This window comes from Belonocnema kinseyi, chromosome 1 (assembly GCF_010883055.1).
Source record: "Belonocnema kinseyi isolate 2016_QV_RU_SX_M_011 chromosome 1, B_treatae_v1, whole genome shotgun sequence".
Lineage (NCBI taxonomy): Eukaryota > Metazoa > Arthropoda > Insecta > Hymenoptera > Cynipidae > Belonocnema > Belonocnema kinseyi.
In genome coordinates this window covers 84,147,914-84,159,446 of record NC_046657.1, presented here as the reverse complement: position 1 = coordinate 84,159,446, position 11,533 = coordinate 84,147,914, and the positions used below count along the sequence as shown (strand labels likewise).

At 36.9% G+C, this 11,533-nt stretch overlaps 1 protein-coding gene across 1 annotated transcript; it reads left to right on the top strand.

The window, feature by feature from the left end:
• Nucleotides 1–6,350: 6,350 nt before the first annotated feature.
• On the top strand, nt 6,351–10,410 carry LOC117178476. Its single transcript, XM_033369906.1, has 5 exons — nt 6,351–6,449; nt 9,059–9,185; nt 9,250–9,625; nt 9,767–9,971; nt 10,042–10,410. Exons 1-5 carry the CDS (start codon nt 6,351–6,353, stop codon nt 10,408–10,410), a joined length of 1,176 nt encoding a protein of 391 aa, XP_033225797.1.
• The last annotated feature ends 1,123 nt before the right edge of the window (nt 10,411–11,533 follow it).

Genomic DNA, 11,533 nt, shown 5'->3' with positions numbered 1-11,533 from the left:
GCTCCAAGGAGATTATGTTGAAAAATAAAAAAAAATTTACCCAAAAAAAATTGTTTTTATACTTCATTCTAAGGACTTATTGAACTACCCTCGTAACTTTAAGTATTGTGATTTCGTCATAACTTTTCGCACTTCATTTATACGTACTTTGAAAGAAAGGGTATTTTTCGATGTTTTACCAATGTTTCTTAAACTTCAAAATAACTTGGGTTAAATCTAATCTAATTGCAGCAAATTATATAAAATATTGGAGGCAAAAGGTCTAAATTTTGTTTCGTCAAAACTCCATTATTTCTGGATACTTACATTGTCTAAAATTTTTCTTTTTCTTTCTTACTTTTTTCCAGGTAGTTTTAAGCCAAATTATTATGAATGTGTTGAAGTAAATTCAAAATATCCAAAAATTTCCCAAAATGTCTTTCGGATGCGTCAAATTCTAAATTTAAATATCTTTATAGAACTTCCCACGAGGTAAAATATTGGAGAACGTCCTTAAGACATTTTTACAATCTTGGGATGACGACGTATGTCCGTATCGTAAACTTATATTTAAATATCTCTAACATATTATAATGAGAGAGAGTGATAATACTTAGTTACTTAGAACTCAGTGCACGTGCTCTTAATGTGTTTCAATATATTATTCTATGAGTTTTAATAAAAAAATATATTTTTGTTTATATTAATAGAATTACATTATTAAAAAACGTATTAATAATTTTATTTTATTTAGAGAAGACAACACGATAATATAATTCTTTTTTTCCGTTATTAGTTATGAAACTAGCTACCCGGTAATAAGCGTAGAATAGAGAAAAATTAATATTTTCAGATTTCATCGCAAAAGTGAAGATTATTATATTATTTTGAATGCGCGCTTTTTCCATCTGTCTAAAATGCCACCATAAGAATAAGATCCCTCAAAAACTTATTCATTTCTATTTCCATAGCGATCGTCACACAGTGACAGGAAAAATCGCGTATTCTTAGGAATACAAATTCTTAATTTTTCTGAATTCATCGCTTATTATCGGGTATTTTATTATTTTCTTTTGGGAATTTAACCCCTAAAGGTCCCCTTACTTGGGTATAACGTTGAGGTCCTCATGGGGTCGTTGAAGAGACCAGCCGTAATTTTTGATTGCGTAGAAGCTTTTAAATATTTAAGCGTGAAATTTATTTGAGCATTCCCTTTAGTGTTTTGTTATAAGATAATTTTACATGTTAAATTATTTTATTTTTACTTTAAGACATTGAAAAACAAAATCAAAAATTGAAGAAGAATGAACTTCGTAAATTTCAATATAAAGTGTCAGGGCACTAACGACCCCATGGGGACATTTAAGGGTTAGTGTAATAGTTTTCCATAGAACGTTGAAGTAACACTCGGATGGCACAATAAAGATAATGACGTTAATAATAATAATATAGGGGGTAGGGGCGTTGTAGATTAGGCTGGGGCAAAAAACCAACATTGTGCGTCCAGGAAACGCCTGGGTGCGGAAAAGTGGCCCAGTCCAATCCAAAACTCAGCGCACTTTGAAATTTTGAAATCGGATAACATCTTTAGCCTGTTCTTTGAGGGTGAAATCTCGAAATTTCACTAAAAAACACTAAAATTTAAGGTTTTTTTAAAAAATGGGCGTAAAATCGATACCGATGCCTTCTAAGGGTGACTTTACGATGAAAATTCATCAGAAGGTACTTAAAAATCCGTACCGAGTCGCCAAAGTCACCCCATGCCAATCCTCAAGGAGGAGGAATTGGCTCAAAATTGCGTATTTTCGAGTAAAACGCTTAAATAATTATGCGGACCCTGGGTCATGCCTGTCTACGAGTACACGAGGGTCTGTGTCACCTCTACACTGAAGTTAGACCCCCCCCCCCGTTTTCCGGTCTTCTTCTCCCCTCTTCCTCCCCCTCCCTCTGGTCGAGCGTTGTCGAGACTTGTCAGAACCTGTCAATGGCTCGTACTGTCGACTCACGGCTAAGTTTCGTTCACTCGCAGGTGCTAGTTGACGTTGTCGTTATACTTTCTTCTTCTCATTGTCTCGTAGTTGGTTCTTTTGGTGGTAGAGATTCTGGTTTTGCCTGCACTCCCCTCTTTGCTTTGTATGCCACAGCATGTCGAAATTCGCAAAGAGAGACTTTGTGCAGTGCCCTATATTTGGCCCTCCAAAAGATTTTGGTTCAAACTCTGAAACAAAAAGAATACATAAGAGAGCAGAACGTAATGCAAAAAGAGGCAGATTTGAACGGGGAGAGGGTGGGGAAAGCGTTCCTACTGCATCGGCCTACACATCTTTCTCTACGATTGATATGGATATAGATTTAGATTCCTTCTTTCAGGAAGGTGAAGGTGAGTATGGACTTTGGATTGGATAAGTGTGCCAAAATTCATTTAAAGAAATGAATTGTTATTAGCTTTACAAAGGACCCTGAGCTTATGGATATAAGTGTTATTAGACATGTTGATACTAAAGAGACCTATACATACCTGAGCGTGCTTCAAAGCCACATTATACTCGACAGGAAATTGCACGGAAAATTTCACAGAAATGTAGAAAAACAGTCCTTGTCGATGGACCAATCTTTTGCTTTTGCTTTTTCTGTAACTCTCGTTTTCGGACTACCGCCTCAGTTGCACACATGAGGCCTGACGATGTTTTCCAAAACTTCGAGAAACAAACTATATTAGTGATCGAATCCTTCGCTGTGGCCAACTACAACATCACTGCTAAGGATAAAGATAAGGAGAAGAGTATCAAGACCTCAAATGCGAGCTGCAACGGATGCACCCAAAATATTCGGTTAAAGTAATTGTCCTTATAATCGGTGTTCTTAGAAGTGCGAAGCTAACATTGGTTCGTAACCGTGAATCCACACCCGCGTGCCAAAAATATGCCAAGACACTTGCGAGATAGATGCGCAAATCTTTCATACTTGGGTCTTTTCCTTTCCTAAAGACGCACGAGGATTTCGCCGGCCTGTCGTCATAGTTTCATCGTACTCTGTGACCAGACATCGCACGGCCGTAAGACATGGTAATAGATGTGATTAACCGCGGTTCTACTACAGGGCATGATGAAATCACAACGATAGGCCAGCAAAACCCTCGTGTGTCTTGAGGACATAAAGCGATCCAAGGATGCCAGCTTTCTGCATCTATCTCACAATTTCCTGAGCATATCTTTGGCACGCTTTATGTTCCTGCTTAGAAGTGATGTGTAGTCTGCCGGAGCCGAGAATTCGATCACTAATATAATTTGTTTTTCGAAGTATTGGAGAACGATGTCAGGCCTCGAGTATGCAACGGAGACGGTTGCCCGAAAATTTGTAGTTCCGAAAAGTTTGGTACTTCTCGTTTTGAAAAATTGACTCTATCTCCTTCGAACCATTCTACAGGACAGGATCGCGGCCAACACCGTAAAGAGCGACAAAGATGGCGATAAAGTCTTCATATGGCTATTAGAAAAGAAGCATCTAGATGGAGTAATGCACTTTCCTCACTTCTGATGTTAAAATTCAGGCCAAGTATCTTGGCCGTCTGCTCTGCTACTTTTTTAAAGGAACGCTCTTTTGCCAATCATATCGCGGTTCCTGAAAATGTTTAGGAGAGGAACCCTACCAATTGCAACGATATAAGCTGTACCTAGAACAGTTCGATTATGAACACTCTGGCGATTTAGAAGGCCGAATTGATATGCAAGCCCGTATGCATACGAGGTGTGTTCAAAAAATAAGGTCACTTTATGTTTTTCTCAAAAAATATTAATTTATTCCTCAATATTTATGTTGCCCCTTTAAAGTAATCCCCCTTAGATATAACACACTTATGCCAACGTTTTTTCCAATCATCGAAGTACTTCCGATAATCATTTTGTGGTATAGCCTTGAGTTCTTTCAGCGATGCAGCTTTTATCTCTTCAATCGTTAAAAATCGATGTGCTTTCATGGGTCTCTTCAGTTTTGGGAAAAGAAAAAAGTTACTCATCCCTAGTTATAACCCTTTTGAGAAAATCAGGATCATTATTGACTTCATTCAACATCTCCTGAGCGATGGTCATGCGATCGATCTTTTGATCAAAATTAAGCAGTTTTGGAACACATTTCGCTGACACACGTCTCATGCCCAAAACGTCCGAAAAGACAGCATGGCATGAGCCAACCGATATACCAACATCTTCAGCAACTTCTCTGATGGTAATTCGGCGATTTGTCGACACCATTTCTTCCACTGCTTGAACGTTTTCATCTGTTGTTGACGTGCTGGGACGTCCAGGGCGAGGTTCGTCTTCGACATCCTGTCGGCCTTCTTGGAACAGCTCGTACCACTTATACACGTTTTTCTTACTCAGAAGAGACTCACCGTATGCAACTGTCAACATTTCAAGAGTTTTAGAGCACTGAATTCCATTTTTCACACAAAATTTAATGCAAACTCTTTGCTCCATTTTTTTCGAAAGAAGAAAATCGCCGAGCACACCAAACCCTTTTAAACTTTTACGCCTCTGCCAGAAAAGCAACACGAGCTATATAGTCAAAACTGTGAACATATGATCGTGACGAGTGTACCAACACAATAAAACAAAAAATTTAAAACTTGAATGTACGTAGCCCGCGAAAACTGAAAAGTCACCTTACTTTTTGAACACACTTTTTGCATGATCATACGTGTGGCGATCTCAAGGGCCTTAATCTTATGATAGTCGCAGGTACCTGGTACAACTCTGAAAGATTTAAAGACTAAATCTTCCAAACAAGATGCTTGTATCTGCTTTAAAGATATTTATTCACTGATGTTGCATTCTGAATGCGGCTTTTAGGTAAAATTAGGTGCGTATGAGTCTCTCCAGTGTCAAACCACCTAATCACACTTATATTTACATGCAAGCTTACGTTCCTCGGAAACTCCAATAATCTTTCCCCTATTTAAATGAATTTTTGCACATCTGTCCAATCCAAAGGTTATACCAATCTCTCCTATGTACCACTTGACGATATTTAAAGCACTTTGGAGTTTGCTCACGATTATTAGTGTCGCCAGAGAGGTATCCAGAATAATTTCGTAGTACGAGAGATAAAAGCAGAAGTGTGATGCAAAAAAACAGATGACTCACGGTGTCACCCTAACAGATACCCCTATGGAAGGTGACGTTGTTTGTTGTCACTCGATATTTTGCAGCTGAGACAGTAAGTCTAGTTTTTCAAAGTGGCATCGATCTCCCTACCCATTTCACTATATGCGGATGAAACTTTAAGCTTTCCAACAGGAAAATGATAAGTCTATTAAAGGTTGAATCGAAAGCTTACCGCCAGTCAATGCAGAACATTGGCAATACGCGTTGATGTGCTGTTGCGTCATTCCAGAATCACCTGTCAATTAGCAGGTTTTCTCGGCATCCTGCTACACCTTTCTTCGAGCTGCGTTGTTCGTACATCTCTCTCCACACAGACTCAATTCTTCGAACAATCCTGTTATTTCTGACCACTGTAAAAATCTTATACAGTGTGTTCAAACAAGTTATTGGCCTGTAATTCTCTGGGTTGAACAAATTGCCTTTGTTCGGTAGGAGTATAGTGCGTCGGAACACCAGAAACTGCGGAATGGACGTTTTAAAATTTAAATAAGAGCTAAATATGTGGGCCAGATGTCGGTGTCTCTAGGTCATTAAGCATGGGTGGATTTTAAAAAAAAAACAAGGAGAACGCTGAAGAGGCATAATGGGTCAGCAAGAAACTGCTGATTCTCCCTAACACATCTCTCTCTCTTCTGTATTTTCCTTTTTGCGTCAGATAACACCCTTATTTTGTCAACAACATGCTGCTTGATTGTCAGATGCTTTGGCTTGTTCAGTGTGTGATTGAAGGTTCTCAGTTCTTAAACGAACTTTCGATCCCCTTCCGTGGACGGTCTACCAGATGTTATGTAGTCAATTACATACTGAACACGTGGCGCAATCTGTCTTGTCCATCCAATCTTCTTGTACAGTTGATGCATGTGTTTCTTATGTTTTGATCCTTCGTCAGTTTTAGCCTTAGATTTGAAACAGCCAAAGTTCTCGTAAAACCGTGAACTGAACAATTAATGATCCAGAGGTCGGATTCCTCCAATATATCCTCAAGAAGGGAGGCATCCATTTGAGCCAGATCTAACGGCTCAGGGGGAACCTGTTTTTTCATTGTCTTCCTTGTCCTAAAATCATTATCTTCTCTCAGAAGGTGCCTGCTTTCCGCGGTTGGTCTCAGTGTCGCTTCCTTATCTTCATCTTTAGAATGTTTATGTAGAGTTTGGAGAAGCGCTCCGCGCATATATCCTGTCTGAAAGGGGTAGGTACGCTCTCTTCGCAATGACTGATGCGAAATGTGCTGAAGTTCTGGGTGTTTCTGGTACCACAGAGTGTGATATGCGCCATAAAGCCTCCTCTAACAGGGATAATGCTGTCATCGTAGCAGTTTAGCAGACCATCCTTGAGTTGACTCGTCCGCTCAGTGTAAGCGGTCCGCCGGGTCGTGGTAATGTTATCATCTAAATTATTTTCAGCGTCCCGAACTCTAGGCTGATCGGCACTGTTTGCCGCCCCATTGTCGGGTGCTTGCGCGTTCGATCATTTTGAATCGCATTAAAAACTTTTTGGTGGTTTCAAGGTGACATTATTGTTCCCGCGAGCAAATAGGTAAAGGATTCGTTCATCCCTTTTAAAAAAGTCACTTTTGAAAAATTTATGTAATTGAATCTAAGAAGTAGGTAATTTCTTTCAGTAATTTATTATAAATGTAATAGTACAAGTTTATACTTTGTAAATTTAAAAAGACCCAGGTTTTCGTCGCATACACAGCTGAATAAGTCGCGGTCCGTTAGCCAGCATGCATTTCAGTGTTTTTGTTGACGTACGACGTAATAAATATAAAGTTTTCTTCAAATAGTGCAATTAGTCATATAAAAATTGATATCATAGAATCAAAAAACGACCTAAATATTTCGCGAAATATTAAGTTTTGCAGCATGACTACGCGGCCATGCTAGGATAGCTGGAATTGTTGGAAAGGAAGCATATTTTTTGGCATGGACGTGCAGACAAACTTTTGGAGAAAATACTCTAAACATAAAAGTGATTTGCAAAGGTCTGACTAGATATATTTTTCAACTGTAGAATACATTTGAGCAATTCTGTTTCATCTTTTTATTGGTTAAAGACCTTTCAGTTTTACGAAACACAGTAACTGTCCGACATATGAGGTTAGATTACCCAATCTAATACACTACCGTAAAATTTTGAATCATTTATTTTATTTCGTGACTCTGAAAGCTCATCAATCTATCGACACATAGTACTGGACCGCTAGCTACGGCCATCGGAACTAGAATATGGAACAGAAAGAGAAGGGGATTGAGGAAGTTGGCCTTTCCTTTTCTGAGGAAGACTGCTCAAATTTCTTGGGTTTCCCTCTCTTTCTATTCTCGTATCCACTTCCAGTGGCCGTAGCTAGCGGCTCAGTACTATATGTTGATGTGCCAGTTAACAAAAGAATCGAATCCGACTTAGAAAATACATTCTACTTTTGTGAAATATTACTCTTTGTACATTTATGACTTACCCAGAGAGTATTAAGAAGAATGGACGGTGCCAAAAGAGCGCAATTTATTTTTTCGTACACTAGTTTCAGTGCTTCTACGGTTTTGGGGAAGGAACTAAACCTTAGCGTCCCGAAATTTAGATCAAAAAAGTGTTTTAAAATTCTCAATTTTTTAATTAATCACTCTACAAAGAAGGTCATAATTAAATAGACAATTTATTTTTTGTAATAATACGTATTTTGTTTATCAAAAATAAACCATTGTAATGTATAAAAATCGTAGAATTCCATATTTCACTATACTTTGGGTGTACAACGTATAACCAACATTAATTGTATAAAAATAGTAGAAGTCCATATTGCAGTACACCTTGGGTATGCCGTGCAGAGTGCGCTAGTGTTCAGTGTATGCTCACTTTTCACTCTCTTGAACACTCTCTAGACTAACTTTTACGTTTAGAACATTTTTCTCAACAAAGCTGTCTGCATTCAGATAAAATCATGATAAAATCCTCAATTTCAACTAACTAAGGCTTCACGATCTTCGGGCCTCTTTCTTTATATGGTCAGCCACTGACGCGGGCGTGATCTTACAGACCGTACAGAGACTTTAGTGAGAGGTAACGGAACTGCGCAATTTTGAATTTATGTGTATAGAGGGGTACAAATAGGTGCACTTTCAAACAGGTGGAAGTTCACTGTATTTCAACTAATCCAATTATCTTTATTTGCTCACTTCCTAAAATAAAAAATTTTAGAATACCAAAAACATCCGACACATAAAAAGTGATCAATAAATATGAAAATTGTCTGCGAAATGCAAATTTACTAAGACGTTTTAAAGGATAGCTGAATTTTAAAAAGGATTAAACTTAAAAAAAGAGATAAGCTTTGCGAATTTATGGAAAGAATTGAAAGTTATAAAGATGAAAATGTGTATATATGATATATGTATTGAAATTATTTGTTCCAATTCTTTACCGAATCAAACAGGATAGACTATGTTTTCAAATAGGGTTTGACGAATGCTGGGTCAAGCTTGGGAAAAACCTGGGCGAGGATTAGTTTCTTCATCGTACATTATATTTTCAAAATACTACAACATACATTAATTAGAAAGAGATTATAGGAATGTAAATACAAAGGATTTTGCAGGATTAACAGCAATATTTAGCTAATCGGGAAGGCAACCCTTGGAAGATTCAAGCAAACTCATATAAATTACCCTTAATTGAAACAGCTATTAAAAGTAAAATTCAAAATAGTCACAACATTCAGATTCAGAAGCATCTGTTTTATACCCTCATCCCCAAAATACTATTCAAGAACCCAAAAAATGACCACTAGTACATTTTGCGAACCTAGTTTCAGTTCCCTTTAACCAGAACAGCTGAAAAAAATTTCTTATTCAAAATAGTCACAGCAAAATCCTCCAGGGTTAAGAATGTGATGCATTGGATAAAATTATGTTATCATTTAGATTCCGATGCTACTTTACACGATTATGGATCGAAGAAAACGCAAGGTGAAAAAGATTCGAAAGAAAACTTTTAAATGGAGAAGAAACGTTTTGTCCATGGCTCGGTTTTTCAAAAGGCAAAGGAACTGTATTTTGCATCGCATCCCTTCTTTTGAGCATCGGTTGCGTATTTAATGGTATTATTGGCAAAGACGGCTTCAGTCATTGGAAACATTCAACTGAAAGTGAATTGGATTATGAAAATTCTCCTGCCCACAAGAAAAGTGCTGCTGATTTGAAACAGAGAGCTAAGAAGTCTGGACGAATTGATAAAGAACTAGCTACTGAATTAGAAAATGAAATATCGTATTGTCGAAATGTGTTGCGTCGGGTTGTATCTATAACGAAATGTCTAGCGTCTCGTCGTATTTCATTTCGTGGAACAAATGAAAAATTCGGTTCTGTCAATAATGAGCACTTTCTTATGCTTACGGAATTACTTTCTGAATTCGATCCTTTCATGGCAAAACACATAAATGATTTTGGGAATAAGGGAAGTGGAAGTACGAGTTATTTGTCAAAAACCGCGTATGAAGAATTTATTGATATAATTGAATGTAAAGTGACTTTAGCTATAATTTCACAAGTAAAAAATGCTAAATATTTTTCTATCATTGTGGATTCAACTCCAGACATAGCTTACATTGATCTATTGTCGTTTGTGTTAAGATACGTGGAAGCTAATGGCCAACCTGTTGAACGGTTCTTATTTTTAATCGATAATGCAGGGCATAAATCAGAAGATTTAACTGATATCGTTTTAATAGCATTACAACATCTTAAACTGGATATTAAACATTGTAGAGGGCAATCGTATGACAATGCGAGAAATATGTCAGGACAATATTCCGGTATTGAAGCAAATATCAAACAGGTAAATGATGTTTGTGACTATGTTCCGTGTGCTGGACATTCAATTAATTTAGTTGGTCTGCATGCTGTAGAGAGTTGTCCCGAAGCATCCTTTTTTTGCAAAAGTTCAAGCCCAAGGACAATCGATGACTTTAAAATCCCTATCTTTTACAAGATGGTCAGCTCGTGCTGATCCCGTTTATGTAGTAAATAAATGTTCACCTCAAATTATAGAATCATTGAGCGCAATTAAAGATAATTTTCATGAAAACGCGATCGCGAGTCAAGAAGCAAAAGGCATTCAAATGCAACTAGAAAGGCTCGAAATTTCGTTCCTGCTTTCTTTGTGCGATTTTTTGCTGACACGATTCGATTTAGTCAACAAAAAACGGCAAGACGTCAATTTGAGCATCGACGAAGTTGTTAAGCAGTATCGAGCTCTGATTAAAGACACTCGATAACAGTTTGGTTACTATAAGAAAAAAGCGTTAGACATATCAAGCATCAAGCATTATCGTTCTGAGTTGTCACGTAAAAAAAAGGGAAAACTTCTTTCCAACATTTAAATAATGTTGAACTTCGTAAAAAATCTGAATTGCTCATGCTTGTTTTCCAGTCAGATTGTAAGTCGACATTAGGTGATGAATTTGTACATTTTGACGCGTACTGTAAAGTCCAAAATATGGACAAATCGTCACCGTTAGAGTTGATGCGATTCCTCCGCTTAAATGATCTGTATACTATCTCGCCGAATGTCGAAAGAGCATATCGAATGTTCATTTCTACTGCTGTAAAAAATTGTAGCGCGGAAAGATCTTTTTCTGGTTTAAAACGTATAAAACATATCTGTGCTCGTCCATTACAGAAAATCGATTAAATAGTTTAGCTCTTTTGTTTATTGAGTCAGATATACTCTTGTCTTTAGATTGCGAGGTAATTATCACGGAATTTGCTGTAAACAAAGCTGGGCGCAAATGTTTTTAAATTTACATTGTCTGCACGATGCATTATATTCATGTTATCATCATCAAAAAAAGACATTATAAATACATTTTTTAAAAAGATATAATGGAAAATGAGTATTTGTGATTGACCTCAACGAGTTAGTTAAGTAAGTGACAAAGAGTTTCATATACATTCAAAGGTTTAAATTTAAAAATCAGAATAGAGAAAAAGGGCAGCATTTTTCATTTTTGCCCAGGGGCGGCAAATTCCTAAATTCGGCCCTGTTTTCCCCTAATATTAAGAATTTTCTCCTTTTCTCGGATTTTCGCTTAAATTTGAAGAAAATTAATAGCATTCAATGGAAAATACAACTATTTTTTAGTAAATTTTTCTAAATTGTCTTCACTAGTAATTTGAAAATTCAAATATTTGTTAAAATAAATCTTTGTTCGTTGAAAATGCAAGTCTCTGCTTGAAAATTAAAGTAATTTGTTGACAGTTTAACTTATTTGACCATTGATAATAATCAATTTTCTTAACTGAAAATTCCATTATTCCATTTTAGTAGAAAATTCATCTCGTATGCGAATTTAACAACTAAACATTTTTTTTTTTGAAAATTCATTTTCTTGGCTGAAA

What these genes read in the sequence shown, in the direction of transcription:
- LOC117178476 (XM_033369906.1), top strand. Translation starts at nt 6,351, where the DNA reads ATGACTGATGCGAAATGTGCTGAAGTTCTGGGTGTTTCTGGTACCACA. An exon ending in TTTCAAAAGGCAAAGGAACT is followed by an intron (nt 9,186 to 9,249) that starts GTATTTTGCATC and finishes TTATTGGCAAAG; the next exon opens with ACGGCTTCAGTCATTGGAAA. An exon ending in AGTTATTTGTCAAAAACCGC is followed by an intron (nt 9,626 to 9,766) that starts GTATGAAGAATT and finishes GTTTGTGTTAAG; the next exon opens with ATACGTGGAAGCTAATGGCC.